Raw genomic sequence first — 18,169 nt, forward strand, 5'->3', positions numbered from 1 at the left:
ATAGACTCCAACTCCAGTACATCTGATTCAATTAAGTGTCACCATAAACTGTTATGACCCTTGATGAAGTCAGGTGTGCAGGAGCAGAGTAAACACACCAGGACAGGCGGTACTACTACTAAATTATTAACAGGTAAAAATCACTTTTAAAATCCCTTTCTCAAATGTATCTTGAAATGTCTTTTGTTCAAGTTCAAGTTCAAGTTCAAGAGATTATTTGTCACATACATACACATACGGTCATACATATATGCAGTGAAATGTCATGACACCCAGTGGTTACGCACAATAAGCTCTACAAGCTCTAAAAATACAAAAAATTCTAAAATGTGCCTAATCGACATGAGGTGCTCCTGCAGGCGGCCGCAAGGGGCAGCACCACAATCGCGATTCTGGGTTCTATAATGATATGATAGAATGAATTAGCTGTGTTGTGTTAAATATACATTTAAATCCTCCTGGATGAAACTTCCCTTAACTTACCTACATCAAACCTTCATACTCTCACAGAATCAGTTTATACACAAAACACAACAATGAATCACACAACATTTAACACACACACACACACACACACACGCACACACACGTAGTAACGCACAGCACAACAGAACACCTCCATTCTCGAAAACCACAGCCACTAAATAGCCCTCGGATCAGGGTACTGGAGGAGCTCGTACGTACTTAAGCCATCCCTCTCATTCATCAGTTATTAAGATCCGTTATTAGGTGGAGAGCTGGCAGGACACGTATGACTTCGGATCAGAAGACTGCAGGTACAACACTTTCACTTAAGTCGACTATGATTTTGACTATGAAGTCCCACAACATATACGGTTGAGTTAGATGTTGTGGGACGTCATATTCAAGATCATAGTCGAAATAAAAGGGCTGCGGTCCAAAACAGCCACGGTGGGCTGATAATTATAGACTTCTTACCAGGTCGGCGAGCGGATAATTGTTAGAATTCACATTATGGAGGATCAGCTGAAACAGTGTCAGACGTGATCTGCTGCGGATGGATTGTGCAGAGGTAGTGGGAGGTGTTACTTACAAGTCACATTTAGCCAAGGTCAAGGGGAAAAAAAGAAGACAAAATTGTAGCATTGACTCTTGACACTGTGACTCCACTCCAAAGTTGTGTGGTGTGCGACTCGGCTTCACCTTCTGCTGCTGCAGCTCGCGGATGGTGTCGTGGGCTTTCTCCAGGCTCTCCGTGGTCGTGGTGCACTGCTGCCGGACCACCGCCAGCTCCCGCTTGATCACGTAGTTCTCCTCGGCCTCCTGCGCCCGTGTCACCTGGCCCTGGAACGCCGACAGAATATAGGGTACGCTATTTAATAGCTCCACGATACTTGGGTGTTATGAAATAAAGGACGTGTGCTTTCAACATGTATACTTTTCGGATATTCCTATGCGTTATTGTATTTTATTGTATTGTATTGTAATGTATTTTTCTATATTTGTAGTCATTTTTTAGGTTTGTTGTATATTTTTTCTTATGTATTTATTATAGTTTATTTTATAGATTATTGCTGTTTTTATTGTTTCTATTTATTGTTTATAGTTTATTAGGTTAGTCTTAGTTTTACTGTATATATCCACCTTTTCTATCTTCTACTTCTTGGGTTTTAAGCAAATTCTTTATATATATATATATATATGTACATATATTTACAGTATATCATATGCCATTTCATTTTTTCTATTTTTATTCTTATTACTCTCTCTTATTGCCAATTTGTGATGTGAGTTGCTGTGACAGAGCAACATATCTATCTATCTATCGCAAAAAGCGGCAGATGTACCGGCAAAGGTACATTTGTTGTAAGCCATAATATAAGTAACAAGATGTGAAAGCTTGGTGTTGGCTGTATGAAACAAAACATGTTTCATGCAGAACAATACAAATGAAATGTATTTTTGACAAAACAAACTCATGTTGCGCTGCCCCAGAACTAAGCCTTGGTTTCACTTTGAAAGGTCCGCATGCACCATGCAGGGATCGTAGAGTTTAATGTTAAAAGAAAATTCAATGTCTAAGGGTTGGGGGTGTCCCTCACCTGGCCACTAGAGGGAACGCTCCTGCGCAGGGGGGTCCCTCTAGTGGCCAGGTGAGGGGCACACCCAACACTTCACAAACGGTTGTACATGCAGCGAGGTCTTGGAGGGGGAGCTGGACGGACCACACAAACTGAGTAAACAATCGTACATACACAGTTAACACGCTCATGCTTGCTGTTACCATTCAAATATTCAAGGTGAAATGAGGAAGTAAGGGAATAAGCAGAAGAGGTGTGGAAGGCTCGAGAGGTCAAAGTTGAACAGTTCATCTGCCGTACTCTACCTGTATGAGTCTGTCTGCCAGAGCAGCGCTCTCCTACAACCCATCCAGAAGAGGAAGAGGGAAGAGAAAACGGAGAGGGGGGGGGGGGGAGAGAAGAAGAAAACACACAAGATATGAAGGAAAGGTGTGAAAGACAGAGAGGACAGCACACCGGGAACCAGAAAATAAAGCCCAGAAGAGGATGTTTAAAAAAAAAAAAAAAAAAAAAAGGAGAAGACCCAAACAGAAGATAAGGATTTCATGGGTAAAAAGCCATCAACACATAGAGGGATGATTGTGAAACTGAGGCGATTAAAAAAACAAAAACAAAAGAGAAGTGGGCAGAGGTCAGCGAGAGGACGCAGAAAGAGTTTCTCGGACAAAGGGGATCAAAAACTGTGGATTTTCTCTTTTGCCACAAACCAGACCTGCAGGAAAGAAAACAACAACCCTCCAACGTCTCAAACAACAAACCAACGCTCATGGTTCCAACGCTTAAGCGCATGAACATTATCTGATTGGATTTAAATAAGCCAGTACCTTCTCCAACGTCTCGATCCTCTGCTTCAGGAGTCTGTTCTCCGTGCGTAACCGCTGAGAAAGAGAAAACAAGTCGTTCAGTTGTTTTATTAAGTCCATTTTTTCTCAGCCCTTCAATGGGAAATATGTACGTAAACACACACCTTGATCTCAATTTGTTCCTCCATTTCTTTGTTCTTTATTGTGGTGTATTCCTTCTCCAGTCTGTAAGGGATCAAAAACAAATGCCTGAAAAATTGACCAATACTTACTGTTGGGGGTTTAAAAAGCTAGACAAGACATCGTGAGACATGCAATTATTAAATCGATTTTCTTGGCTTTCCTCCACCTACCAGTGTCTTAGATGACATAATTATACACACTGTAAATCAAGGCATAATGAGTATTTTAACCGTTTCGATGCAATTTTCAGTTCATCCTATCGCTCAGATTCTTCACAGATTCCCTTATGGAACACGCAGTAGGCTGTATGCCTCAAAAAGCAGAAAGCACTTAGAAGACGAAGGAAAAGAACCGCAGTGTCCCTGCACACCAGTGTTGATATACTCAATATACTAGAAAATAACCTGGAAAAGTAAGCTGTAGAGTTTGCACAAAGGCAAAAACGACTTTTTTCCTACTTTGATTGTGTAGGTTATTTTAACTGTGTGTGTGTGTGTGTGTGTGTGTGTGTGTGTGTGTGTGTGTGTGTGTCTGTGTGTGTGTGTGTGTTGTGGCTTGTATTGCCTGCATTATGTGTTTTAGTGTAATGATATTATTTATGTGCTATTTGAGAAGCACTTTGTTGGTCAACATCGACCACAGGGAATCACTTTTCGTGTCGAATCATGCAATTGAGAACCGGTCGCCGTTTGGAACGTGTCCGGGTGGTGATGGTGTCATGGTGGCCCCCGGTTGGGATGACGAGCCCTCTTACTTCTTCATCCTCTTGGGGTTGTACTTGACCTGGTAGGCCCGCAGGATGAGCTTGTCGGGGCAGCTGTCGAACTGGTGGGGGATCATCTTTTGGAAGTGCTGCCGGGAGAAGCACAAACAGGGACCATGATTGGAGGGACCGGACACAGCGGCTGCTTCGTTCAGGTTTTCACGCAGCCTCTCCCTCTCGCAGAAGAAAGGATCGGGGATGAATTCGTGGCCACTGGGCTCCACAGATTCTCAGATTTTTTGTTGCAAGATTGACTGCGGAGTGTCGCACGACAGGAGGTGTGATGTGGTTGCTTTTCTTTCTTTTAGGGAGCGTGTGCAAACGCGGGGGGAAAAAAAGTGGAACATCTTTAATAGCAGCTGTGAGAATATAACTCAGAGGTGCTTATAACACTGCATTAAAAAGGATCGTATACTTTTGATATAATTATTTTTTTTATATTCTAATATTTTCTTTGCTTATGATATTTTTTGTTTAGAGCTGCCTATGATTATAAATAAGAGAGATTTTTTTGACCTTTACCCATTTTATGATTTGTTTTGTCTAGGGCTGCCTCATTATAAATTAATCATTACAACTAATAATGATGATAAGCAGCCCTCTACTGTAAAACATTAATTTAAAATTTCTAAAACAAATTTTTGGCAATTTCTAAAGCCATAATTGTTGTGAATATCATAAAATTAAAAATGTTTAGGCCATATACTACAATGCAGACAAAGTTGAAACCAACTTCTTTACTAACCATAAAAAAAGGAATAAAGTTGTTTTCTTTATATGATATCCTGTTAATTTTACACAATATAAATAAAAAATTATAATGATGATGATGATGATGATGATAAACAAAAAGATAAATTAATACTAAATACTGCAGTTATATAAATCAGAGGCGCTTATAACATGCCATAAAAAAGGAAAGATAAAAAAAAAAGATTATATGATATATGATAATTTCATGCTGTATAAATGCTATATTTTTTGTTTTGGGCTGCCTCTGATAATAAATAGTACTTATAACTCATAATAATGTGAAGCAAACCCCTAAATGCCATAAAGGGACTCTATATAATCCCTATGTAAATTCACACTACATTTCGAATTATTTTCATACATTTCCAAAGCCATAATTAGGAAGTTAATATCATTCTAGTGCACGAGTTAAGGCCAAGGTAAGGTAAGCATGGTATTGCACGCATGGTCATGCGATGCAAGGAAGAGCAAATGTTTGGCTTAAACGGGACAGGCCCTCAGGTACCTGGGACATGCCCTCCATGTCCAGCTGAATCAGGTCCGTCTGGTTGTACTGCAGGATGGCCATGCCTACACGGAAGATAATCTCCAGGCCCTGCGGGAAGAAAACACACCCTCAGAATCTGCCTGTGTTTGTGCGGGCACGCGCGCACACACGCATGCACGCACGCACACACGCACACGCACACACACACACACACACACACACACACACACTGCAACGTTTCCTGTACCTCATACATGAAGATGTCGAAGATGCGTGTGGCGATGGGAAGGGGGAGAAAGGTGAGGAAGAGGGTGAGGAACCAGGAGGAGGCGTACATTGAGGTGTGGAAACTCTGCGAGCGGAAGTGGACGTTCAGCTCTGGAAGCTGCTCCTGGGAGGGGGTAAGAGAAGAGGAAAAACATGAGTCACACACACAAATTGTATGAAAGGGTTATCATACTACATTACATCATATATATTACTGTATTATATTATATTTTAGATATATCATTTTACATTTATTCAGCGGGACAATATCTAATTTCACAGCAGCAAATATGTGAGATTTAGATTTATTCTACACAAAACAAGAAAAATATGGATTCAAAAAGGCTTAACAATACCGAAAAAGTAAAAACAAGTATGTCAAATTTTAATATGGATTGCATTTCAAATGGAAATTTAAAACAGTTTATTTGAAACAAATTATCTACTGTCTTCAAAGACCTACTGTATAGTCTATAAAAACAGCAATTAATGCAAGTGTATTTAAATGTTAGGAGAGAGGGGGGTTTGAATATCACACACTCCAAATGCTCAATAACTGGTAACCATTAAAAACCAGAGGCGTGCCTCCTAGTGGAGGACATCTGCACAGCAAGACTCACTGGTTCCCAGGGTGACTCCCTATTTACCTGCAGCAGATACTCAAACTGGTAGATGCAGAGGCCCAGCTCAGCCATGCTGGGTTTGAACAGCTCCCTCAGACGGTACTCCTGCATCAGACGCACAAACACGCAGAAAGCCTCTTCCTCGGGCATCTGCAAAGGGGCAGCGGGACAGAGATAGAGAGAGGGGTGAGACCAGAGGTTTTGTGGATTCATGGTGTACAGGGGCAGGGTTTGAAGTTTCTAATCCTGCATGTTGACTTCTTCTGCAACTGAAAATTGCAAATTGTCTCAATAAGCTTTTTAATGAGCTCTCGATGTCTAGCGAGAATCAAACAGGTATTTTAAATGCCTTTTCATTATTTTACCTTAAATAACTTATATCTTTAGGCCATTGTAAAGAACTTCCACTGCAACAGGCTTGTCACAGTGGTTGGTGCTACCAATGGCACGCAGTCCTCATCGGTGTTAATGTTGTTTGAAATTCCTGATCGATGACAATTTAAAAACATTTGTGTACGAACAACCTGAGAGACTGATAATATACCGCTGGGGTGGTGTCACCTTACGGCTTAGTACAGGTCACTCACTGCACAAATCGATTGAGTGAAATCCTATAATTGGTATTATGATGTCTTGTAGGTGTAGATGGCCGTTACCTGCATGAGCAGCAGGCCCACGATGAAAGCACTGCCTTGACAGTAGCCCACTTCCCTGTCCACCAGAGAGTACGCCTGGAAGCACACACACACACACACACACACACACACACACACACACACACACACACACACACACACACACACACACATTCTTGAGCATACACAGTCAAAAAAAAAAACGGACTACAAGGCCTTATATGCCACGAGGCAGCTGTCTAAACATTTAAGACAAGGATGTTGAAGCTAAGGCTAAAGGCTGTAACCATCGAGCTGGTGTGCGATACTGCTGCGTCCAAAACCAAAACGCCTTTAAGAGAAGTCGGTTCACTCACTGGCTAACGCTCTCGGGCAGTGAAGTGTTAGGGTTAGCTCTTCTGACATGAGTCATCTTTATCTAATGTTGATTTGACCACTACTGTTCATGCAAATTGCTCGGTCGGCGATCCCTAAATGCCGCCTCACCTTCATGACATTGAACAGAACCTCCTGGCCCAGGCTGTCCTGGCCCTTGAAAAACTCGTGCTCGGGGTAGGTGCGGGCGATGTCCCTGCGGATCAGCTTCTCGCACGGCGACGACATCTTCAGCAGCTCCGAGTACTGGTTCTTCACTGGCATGTCGGTGGCGTTGCCGAGCAGCTGCCACACGATGGCCCTGAAGTGGTGGGGGATGCCCTTCCTGATCAACTCCTGGTGATGGAAAATTGTGACAAATACCTTTTTTTTTTTTAAACCAAAATAAGCAGGTATAACCGTTTTTTTCAAATGCGGGTAAACCTGCCAAAAATAGGCAATTGACACTTTTCCCATTGCCAGTGAAGGTATGCCTTTCGTTTTTTTTCTGGTCTGGTGTGTTACCTTCGACATCATGAACATGCCTGAATAGGGGCGTGTCATGGTTCCAGTGTGACTGGGGAAAAAAAACCAGAAGCAGCATGGAGTATCCATGCCCACACCTGCAGCGCCTGATGTCGGTCTTTCGGCGACGGAGGAGACGCTCCTCCGATTCGGAAACCGGCTTGGGTTGGTGCTGGAGGGGCTGGGAGCCCGGCGGGGAGTCCGCTGTGGTCCCCGCGGAGCGGTCCCCGCACTCAAAACATTTCATGGTCCCGCATGCGGGAAAAAATATAACAATAACTTCTGATTTTGATTTTGGATTTTAAATCGGATATCAAATGATTGAATGATACACGGATATCTGTCTATTTACGTACCAACATCTGGAACCTGCCTTGCGTCGTGCGGGTAAAGGCCCAAAAATTAGTCTACCCGGGTGTCATGTGTCCATCGCAGCCAATCGGAGCCGGAACCGATAAATACCCGTAACTATTGCAGAGTCATTTGTCCTGGGAATATACAGTATCCTAGGTGTAAACATTCCCACTAATGACAAATGCCGGATGTTAGTGGATGTTAGCAGGTTTTTGGTGCAGTGGGAAAAGGGTAAAAGAGACAAATAGAGAGGTAAGAAAGAAAAGAAAGAGGGCAGCCCCTTTTCCACCGCAGGAACCATTTCAGGAACCAGGAACTGAGGCAAAAAAAATGGGAACCTGAGCAGTCCCTTAGCACTTTGAGACTATTTAGCATAGGTTGACCAATCTCCAAACTCCACACCAATGGTTGTCGTTCCCCATGAAAAGTACCACCTCGCTTGCAGGGACATTTTTGTATAAGGAACCATCTAAATGGAAACAGTTTGGAACAAGTTCCTTATTTGGACAAAGGCCTACATTTCAAATAACCTTAGTTCCTGGGTCTTGAAATGGTGGACACGGTGGGAAAGGGGCTTTTGAGACAGAGAGGTGAGATTAATCATCAGTATGGGTTATATCAGTAGTGTTAAGATGCTAAATGATGCCCGCCTAATCAGTTCTAGGTGATCAGTAGTGAGGCTATGACAAAGATTTAAATATGAGACACCTAGAACCCTTACCACAGTGTGACCTTTAATGATCTGGTTGTTTTTCCGAAGCCAAAAAGCTTTGCCTTTGGCTTCCCAGGTGCCCAATGTCAGTTTTTGTTCATAGTGTCCTCACTGTTTGTTTTCCCCAGGTCCGTGTTGTCATCTATGACCTCCTCTGTTTTGGCCTCCCCTGCATATTCTTCTCACTCTACCATTCGTCCTTTGGCGATCCCTCTCGCACGACCTTCCCTATCCATTTATTTCTGACCCTGTCACCCACCCTCGCTTTTTGGCTCTGATCCTCTGAAAGAACCCTTCGGGAATTAACAGTTTCAGGCTCCACTCGCGCGCAGGGTTCAGGCTGAACAGATTTATTTAGTTTTCGGATTTTCTCAATTGTATGGAAAATTAAAAACTTGAACATAAAAACCGGAGAATTGGAGCAGAGTTTTTTCTCCTGTAGACAGCGGTGGGCTGTACACACTGAGCCGGTCTTCCTGTGTAAATTTGAGACACAACTAAGGGACTGTCCCAATCCATATTGGATCACTGCAGAATAGAGAGGGAATGATTTCCAGTCCACTGCGTGTCCCGGTTCCCATGCCTCCAAACAAAACAAATAAAAACAGTGTTTTTATTTTAGATGAATTTGCTTTCCTCCATTTCCTATTTGGACAAAACAAAAAAACCTGTGTCCCCTGCCACCTCACGATATGTCTCCCTTTTGCTTTCCCTTCCTCCAATAAATCCTCCACTTCTGTAATGGCAAGATCTTCCCAACCAGTCTGAGTAAACAGGGCCTAAATCAGTAACGTCCCATTCAACGTGTCCCATTTCACCATCAACTTAAATGTCCAAATGAACATTAATGACAAAAAACAAAGAAAGACAATTTCAGAAAGAAAGACAGTTTCTCAATTTCAGAATTAGATCTTTTCCTTGTTTCTGAAAAAGTTTGCCACAAAGTTGATCGACTATGGCAAACTACGACAACAATGATTTACTCTTTCACTTCTTTTCCACTGCCATCCTTTAAGTTAATTGGTTGTTTTATCGTATTGTGAAATCCCCTTTACAAAAATGCCACATGCAGGGGAAGAGGGAAAAACAAAACAATCACACACTAGATAAAGGTAAAAAGAAATGACATCACAATCAACTCGAATGATTACATTTAGATGTTTCACACTGTGAACATTTTCCTCATTAATTTGCTCCGCGTTTTTTAAAATGAACTCCTCCCTTAAACATGCCGACACGCATCGCTTTTCACGCATTTCACTGAATGTTCTTTGAGTTGTTGCCAGCGAGGTCATCTCGGATCCCAGCAGCCCAGGACTTCTGGAGGGAAGCCCCTCCGAGGTTGCGGCGGAAACAAGAGATTCGAAGTGGGCCGGCTAAAGGGGGGGGTCACCCGCCTCCGTTTTCCGGAGCGTTGCGGGGATATCATACCGAAGAGAAACTCCTTCGCCTTTAGCAAGATGGAGCTTATAGAGGACGATTTTAATAAGTACATGTCTGCAGTGCCCAGTCTACACGGTGTTGAAATGCCATATTTCTAATTAGGGCTCCAATACGCTCAGCTTTGGCAGCACCGCAGCAATGGCGCGAAAGAAGAATCTTGCAATTGGTGCACACGGCCTCAGTATCAGGTCCACTTAACTCTTCTAAAGTGTTTAGTCTGACTTAATGTCCAAGGTTTTGCCTAATGACTCATTCTGTGTAACACGTAGCATGTTCCATGTAACATCCTCCATCACGACTCGTCCCATCGCCGCCTTTGCTCCTCACTCGACCCGAGCAAAACCCCTCCAATCTTGTCTACTCGCTCCTCTCATTGGAAGGGGGACGTGTTGACCGTGTTCTCCTCTGACCCGGCCGCCAATCAGCGCCCACCTCTTCAATCAGCTGCAATCAGCTCACATTATGCAAATGTTCCTGGCTGTTCCAGACCCCGCATGACTCCCGTCCAAAAAACAACAAAAGAAGTTTCTCCACACGTTCCTCTCTGTTTGATGGTGCTCATTAAAAAAGGGAAAGATGGGAGATAGAGAAACTGCCACTTTGTTCTCTTCACCCATATATATATGTGTGTGTGTGTGTGTGTGTGTGTGTGTGTGTCATCCAATACACCAGCTCAGCCATAAATTTTGTTTTATGTTGCTTATAACATTCAGGGCTTTTCATGCTGTCACAGAAGAGGTGTCAAGTCAATGATATCTTTACGCGTCGAGGTCGTAGTTGGTGGTGGTGTTAGAGCTGCATTATATTCAGACGTGTTTCAAATATTCTGTCTCCCTCATGCACTGTATGTCAACAGAGAGGACAAAAAATTTGAAACACCTCTCATTATAATGTAGTTCAGTACAACACCACATTTAACTATGACCTAAGTCATATTTGTTTTCTGTAGTGAACATTGTGTTGTTGAGAGTTTCACATATTTCGATCCAAGGCTTTTGTCTAAGAAAACCTTCAAATAGTCAGTGGCTTGCTCAAAGCAAAGGCTGTGTTGGGATCAAACTTTGTGAACTTATGGGTCCAGGACACCATTTTTAAAGGGGACCTATTATGCTCCTTTTCAACAAGTTAGTCTACGGGCTCTGAGGTCCCCAAAACATGTTTTTGAATTTCTTTGCTGAAAATACCACTGAGATAATGCATTCGAGCCATTGTAACATGCCTCTAAACCATAGTGTTCCAAAACGGGCTGCTTCAGTGGGTTGAGCCACCCTCCGGAGCCCCCTAGTTCTGTGAGCCAATGGGGTTTGAGCACAAAATCCGGGTTGTGTGAGCCAATGGGGTTTGAGCCTTACTCCCCATTCTGTTTTATTTCTCTGTAAACGTTCACTGATTTCACCTTATCAGAACACTAAAATAAGTTTCTGAACAAATTGGAGGTGAAAAATAAGCAATCGAGTTGCGGAATCTTCACTCATATTAGATCCTCATTTTGAAAGTTAGTTCTGACTTTCACTGCGGTGTGCGGAGCAGCGTGGAGCCTGGAGAAGAGTGGTATAAGGCTTGGGACTTTTTTTTGTTCCGTTCAATTACGGAAACATCAGAAAATAAATAAAATAAATACATCGAGGGTTCTGTTTTGAGAAATGCACAGCGGATCGTGCGCTGCAGCCTACAGTACAGTACACTTAACGCGGACGCACACACACACACAGAAAGAAACACACCGCAGAATTGATTTTTATGCTAATTGTCTGTACAATCAGACGAATACCCTAACCAAGACAAATTCTTTATATACAAAAATGTACTTGATCGAATGAACAGATTCTCTCTCTCTCTCTCTTCCTCCGTCCCTCACCTTCAGCAGCTTGTCCTTCTTGCGTCTCCACTCCTCCCACTCGTTGACAATGCGGCCCCAGAGGATCCAGGTGTCCTCCTCCAGGTGGGAGAGGTTGGAGGAGGCCGACGAACTGGACACCAGCGACGAGCCGCTGTTGCGCCGCGAGCCGCTCATGGACCGCATGGACTTGGAGTCGGCCTCCAGCAGCCTGTGTGGAGAGAGCGGGAGGAAACAATCGATGAGATTCTCATGTTACATCAAATCATTACTACTTTACGAGACAGAAATGAGGTAGGTTAATTGGGTATTACGGATTATTCTATTTAAATTAAAATAAAGTTAATGTACAAGTTTCTTGTCAAGAGAGCTAGTTTGGAATTTATTATGCAAAGATTATATTAAATTATTATATCATTATTTACTACACGGCTCTGTGGAATACCCGATTCTGATAGGTCAATAGCCACAGTGGTCAGTTATTTCTGAATAACAACCTCTGTCTGTTAATAATAATCTCCACCTGGATTCGCGTCCCTCCCATCACTCTGTCTACGAATGACAATATGTCTAACTTCACATTTATTATTGTAAATAGCAAAGTTGTTTTGTTGTAGAGCAAATAGTTGATGCGGTTTTGGCTACGCTGTTGGGGGCTATTTTCCTTAGCGCATGCTCCTAAACTAGGCATACTTGTTCTAAAATCATTTCATATCAATATTCTGTCTCAATTTATTGTTAGTAGCCAAGGTGACTGATGGCATCACTGATGATGCCATCGCCATCGCCATCGCCCTTCACCTAGCACTCACACATCTGGACAAAAAGGACACATACGTCCGAATGCTGTTCATAGACTTCAGTTCTCCATTCAGCGCGATAATCCCCTCGCACCTGACCAGGAAGCTGAGCCTGCTGGGCATGAACACCTCCCTCCACAATTGGATCCTGGACTTCTTGATGAGGAGACCTCAGACGGTTTGGATCAGGAACAACACCTCCAGTGCCACCACACTGAGCACAGGGGCCCCCCAGGGCTGTGTGCTCAGTCCGCCGCTGTTCACACTACTGACTCACGACTGCACAGCGCTACACCGCTCTAATCACATCATCAAGTTCGCCGATGACACGACCGTGGTGGGTCTTCTCGAAAAGAACGACGAGTCAGCATACAGAGAGGAGGTGAAACAACTGACAACCTGGTGCAAAGTCAACAACCTGTCCCTGAATGTAGACAAAACCAAAGAGATGGTTGTTGACTTTAAGAGAGCACAGAGGGACCACGCGCCACTGGACATCGACAGCTCCCCAGTGGAGATTGTGAAGAACACCAAATTCCTCGGTGTCTACCTGGAGGAGAACTTAACCTGGTCCCTCAACACCGGCTCCACTGTAAAGAAAGCCCAGCAGCGTGTCTACTTCCTGAGGAAGCTGAGGAGAGCCCACCACCTGCCCCCCATCCACACCACATTCTACAGGTGGACTGCAGAGAGCATCCTTAGTAGCTGCATCACTGCCTGGTTCGGTAACTGCACCAACCTGGACTGCATGAACCTGCAGCGAGTAGTGAGGACAGCTGAAAAGATCATCGGAGCCCCCCTCCCCTCCATCTGAGACATCTACCCCACGCGCTGCATCCGCAAAGCAACCAGCATTGTGGAAGACCCCACCCACCCCTCACATCAACTTTTAACCCCCCTCCCATCTGGTAGAAGGTACCGAAGCATACGGTCCCTCACATCTAGACTATGCAATAGCTTCTTTCCCCAGGCCATCCCACTCCTCAACGCTCAGGGACTGATCTGAACCCGCCCCCCTGCTTTGCTGCTATATAAACTTTGCTGCTAAGACTCTGACCACTGCACTACTGTTTACCGCCTTTTGACAATTGCCACTATCTGACCCCCCTTCACACCTGGTTTTGCACTCTGCACACTGTCGAATGTTGTCTGCTGTCTTGTGTTGCTGTTTTGTACTTTTCCAGTCACTTAGTCACTTTACGTTTCTACAGTCATTTAACAAGATGTTGTTTAAGTCACTTTACTGAGTTGTTTCTTGCACTCCGCCAGACTATATGTAGCATGTCGTCCAACTGTGTTCTGTGTTGCACCAAGGTTCTTTGGGAAATGTTATCTCATTGCACTGTGTACTGTGTATATGGCTGAAATGACAATAAACCCTCTTGAATCTTGAATTTTGAATCTTGATGCACCGTTAGCTTTCTTGAAATGGGGATGTCCTCTTTCAAGGCTCTCCTCAATTTTCTTCCGATGTTTTCCTCATATTGTTTTTTGCTTTAACAGTATAATAATTTATATACAGCTGATCACAGCTCATATCAATGAATGTGAATTGTCTTCAATCGTCGCCGATTGTTTACAGTGCAGCTGGTAAAAAACGTCTTTTCGTGAAAAATAAGTTGTGGAACATGTGTAGGTCTGATGCTCCAGAGAAGAGAGAGAGAGATATGGAGTTAGACAGAGAGAGACAGAGAGACAGAGTTAAAGAGCCACAGGGTCAATCCAATGTGTTTGACTGATTGACTAAGTTTTGTGTATCGTGACTATGCTTTTCCTCGCTCTGTCCAGTCTTCTATTGCGTAAATAATGTTTAACCCATACCCCCTGACATTCATGTTCGGCTTGTTTGTCTCATGAGAATAAGTGCAGCAAATATCACACAAATCCACAGTATTGACTGAGCTCTGTGCTACATTCTGAATCCTTTTCCTATACACTTCTTGCGATACCGGCCCGCTATGTTTTATGATATCATCCCACGTGATCACAAATCCAACTGATTGTCAGTCCTTCGGATAGAGTGTACTGTCCCAACTGAATAGGTTGGTCACAGCACTGTAATGAAATGAGCCATGGTCGAACGTTATGTTAAATGTCATCTGCTGCTTTTTTTCTTGGGCCGCTGTGGTTCTGCTCTGGTGAACCAGACACTGTGGTTGGCGCAGATCTACGGCTTCCGGCTCGTTCCCACCCTCGTTTTTAGGTTTGGGAGATCATGTCTCGTTGTGATCGGGGGAACACAAAATGCTTTGTGCTGGATTGATGTTCACGAATGCATGATAGTAAACGTGAACTTAAATCTCTCTCTCTGACAACTGGGATCACGATCACTGGGCTCTGCATCTTGTGTTATTCAAGGTTTGGTTTAGGTTTTCCCACTTATCCTCTACTTTTAACTTTACTTAAAGACAATGAGATAAAACTTCATTAATGGGGGCAATTCAGGAAATAACTTTACCCAAAAGAAACAGCATCAACATTACAAGACAGATCAGTGTTTTTCAAATTCCACTTGAAAAAAAAATCAAATAATGGAAATTGAAAAATCAAAATTGCCAATTTGCACTTATTAATCTAAATTATCACTTCCGGGCAGAATAGCAACTCAAGCAGAACAACTTTCACCTTGAAAGTGACAACTATACCGAGTGATGAAAGGTTTGACTCTTTTCTGATTCGGTTATTGACGAGTCACTCAGTGAAAAAGTGTTGTTCAATTTTCAGACTCTTTGTTCATTTGATTCCGTTGGTTTAATGCAGGGTGAGCGAGGGAGGACTTTCTAGTGAACAATGAACGAGAGTCAATTATTTTCAGTTTGTGAAACAAAGGATTCACTCCCTCCCACACTCTTTGTGTTGGTGTGGCTCCCGACTCCCGAGTCATTTCAGAGAGTTGTTTGCATCACTATTAGTAGGCCACAATAATAAGCACAGTTCAACATGTTTCTAGCGATTGCAGTGATTAACAGGATAGTGGTGTGCCAATGCAATTATTTCCCTCTTGACTGGTTCAGATTTTCCCAGATCTTTCATTCCTATCCAGGGAAACAGTCTCTAAATGTAATAGATAACAGACACGGACGTTAGGGGGATATTTTCCAAAAACCGCATTAGGTCGTCCAGGTGATATGTGAAGAGTGCTCAGGTCTCCATCCCGAATGTTCAGCGTCGTTTAAGACATTTCATGCGAGTGAGATCAGAGATTTCCGCAGCCTGCAAATGGACTCGCACGTCTCCCTTTTCAGTATTATCTGCATCGAGGGTCTCTGCAACATCCTGCCCTCCACAGACGTAATGCAATCTCGGAAAAGTAATGTCAGCGGTTGCTACGCGTCCCAGGAGGCTCCTCGTTTCTCTTTGTCCGACGTTCGGTGTTCAGTTTACTGTTTTGACCCCGGTTGAACCGCCTTCATTACTTCCCGTGCAGGAGAGAAGGTCCAGCGGCTCGAGGTCTGCCTAATATTAAATGTCTGGCTGTGATTTAAAGCTGCTCCCCTCCGCCCAGTGGCCCTGTAACACGTGACGCAGGTTTTCATTACTGCAGAACACAACACACACAAAGGGACAGGAGTAATCACTGTATACGGTTTCCCCCAATAGCACAAGAATGGAAAGGATTTTACTAAGCTTTCCAGCTTCCAAATAGATAAAATGATGTGATGATACTTTGTGCTATATTCTTAACCTAACATTCTATAACTGAGTAAAACTTGATTTATCAGTTCCTTCATTGATTTATATTCTTGCATTTTTCTCTCTTCACCCCTTCCCGCAATATACTGTGTATACACACACACACACACACACACACACACACACACACACACACACACACACACACACACATTTACTCCATATACATATGATTCTTCCATGCAATATCCTGCAATATGTGGCGACTTCACAAGTGAAATTGTATATTTTTCCATACTGAAGTTATATTTTTTTTATATAATGTGTTAAAAGTATATTTCTACACGTTTGTACTAATCTTTGTGTATACTTGACTTTATTTTGATATAGTTATTTAAAGTACAATTTTAGTGTGTAGTGTCGAAAGTGTGTTTTAAAGGTAAAAAAGTATAAAAGTTAAAAAATAAGCATAACATTAACCAAACTTAAGCTGTACTTTGGTATATTGGTGAAAAGTGTGTTATTTTGGTCATATAAGTAACCCAAAATAAATGAAAAGTATATCTTAAATATATTTAACCATATCCTAGTAGTACAACTTATAATACTCTACAACTTCTAACACATTTTAACATAACTTTAGTAGATTCATTGTACATAAATATAATTCTAAATATACTCAGTATACTTTCAGACTTTTTTTTCACTTGGGTTAAATGTTTATTTTGTCTCGAGCTTTTCCGGGCACGTTTTCATTAAAAAGCTCTTTAGCGTAATTGTTTAAAAGGTCAATATAGACAGTAATGAAATCAAACATCAGCATTTTTTAAAAGTTAAGTCTGTTTTGAATGGAAAATTAATTTAAATTATTCCATAACTAGTATGCCTACTTTTATGACTAGTGTGCCTTCTTTAAGAGCTAAGAACAATTGCCCATAACCACATAGCTAACACTGCAAAAACATAGAGAACACATCGCCTTACGAAAAACACTTTTCCCTACACATGACTAACCTATTTACTGTTATTAATGTGAAATATCTGCAGTAATCTCTTCAGGTCTTCCATGGTAGTTTCTATGTAGCATATCGAGATCTAGCGTCTATCCAGTGTTAGTACGAGCAAGAGCATGTAGGCGGAGTGATGCGCTGCCCGCGACAACAGTCATTATTAACCGGCCATCGATTGCCGCTATTGACCAATCAGAAAGGAGTGTTCCACAGCGCCGTGCGATAAACCCCTTTAAACAGTCCTGCAACGAAACTTTCTTTCCCAGTCGCATGGATAGTTTACAATTTTTTTGCCTTGAATTCACAAAAGTGGCTGCAGTCGGCCGCACACCTGTTCTGCTCCTCCAGCTTGGCCAGCAGCTCCAGCTCGTCGGGGCTCAGGCTCTCGGAGTCGGCTGGGGAGGCGGCAGGGGCGGACAGCGTCGCATCGTGGGACGACGAGTCCGGGCTGAGCACCGGACTGCCCATGGAGGGAGGGTCCAGGTCCAGGCCGGAAGGCGAGGAAGGGCAGTCTGGCTGAGGGGGCCCACCGCTGGAACCATCTCTCTCCGGGCTCCCGCTGGGTGTAGACATGGTGGTGGTGGTGGTGGTGGTGGTGGAGGGACAAAGCAGTAGGTGAAGCAGTCAGCACCTGGTCGACCGCCTAGCTGGAGTGGCTTTGGAGCCAATGGGATCAGAGTTCCTCAAACCTGTCAGAGAGGGGAGATGAAATTCACTGTTGATACAGGATAGTATGAATATGGCATTCGTCTGGCAGCCTGGCGTTTTTAGGTATATTTATTAGTGCAGCTCTTCCACCATTATGAGCTTGAAGTATATAATTTACCCAAAGATAATTTACCAAACAGCAATGAAGGTGGACGTTGGAGAGTGTGGCAAAATTGATTTTTGTACAAATCAATACCCATAATGCGGTCCATCCAGAGTGTGATGCCAATGATAAGT

The 18,169-nt window shown here is 43.1% G+C and overlaps 1 protein-coding gene across 1 annotated transcript in view; it reads right to left on the reverse strand.

Annotated features, from left to right (window-relative positions):
* evi5l (ecotropic viral integration site 5 like) overlaps positions 1-17,707 on the reverse strand; it is a gene marked incomplete at its 3' end in the record, with an annotated part of 38,771 nt that extends 21,064 nt beyond the window's left edge. Inside the window, exons 1-12 of the mRNA XM_079999527.1 lie at positions 17,556-17,707; positions 11,803-11,992; positions 7,043-7,267; positions 6,578-6,652; positions 5,946-6,071; positions 5,279-5,422; positions 5,050-5,139; positions 3,783-3,880; positions 3,010-3,070; positions 2,867-2,920; positions 2,348-2,380; positions 1,165-1,305 (exon numbers count right to left, since the gene is read on the reverse strand). Coding sequence (XP_079855653.1) covers positions 1,165-1,305; positions 2,348-2,380; positions 2,867-2,920; positions 3,010-3,070; positions 3,783-3,880; positions 5,050-5,139; positions 5,279-5,422; positions 5,946-6,071; positions 6,578-6,652; positions 7,043-7,267; positions 11,803-11,992; positions 17,556-17,692 — 1,374 coding nt within the window. The 5' untranslated portion in view covers positions 17,693-17,707. The remainder of the gene's footprint in view (positions 1-1,164; positions 1,306-2,347; positions 2,381-2,866; positions 2,921-3,009; positions 3,071-3,782; positions 3,881-5,049; positions 5,140-5,278; positions 5,423-5,945; positions 6,072-6,577; positions 6,653-7,042; positions 7,268-11,802; positions 11,993-17,555) is intronic.
* Between the last annotated feature and the right edge of the window lie 462 nt (positions 17,708-18,169).

This window comes from Zeus faber (genome assembly GCF_960531495.2).
Source record: "Zeus faber genome assembly, chromosome: 4".
NCBI classification, from domain to species: domain Eukaryota; kingdom Metazoa; phylum Chordata; class Actinopteri; order Zeiformes; family Zeidae; genus Zeus; species Zeus faber.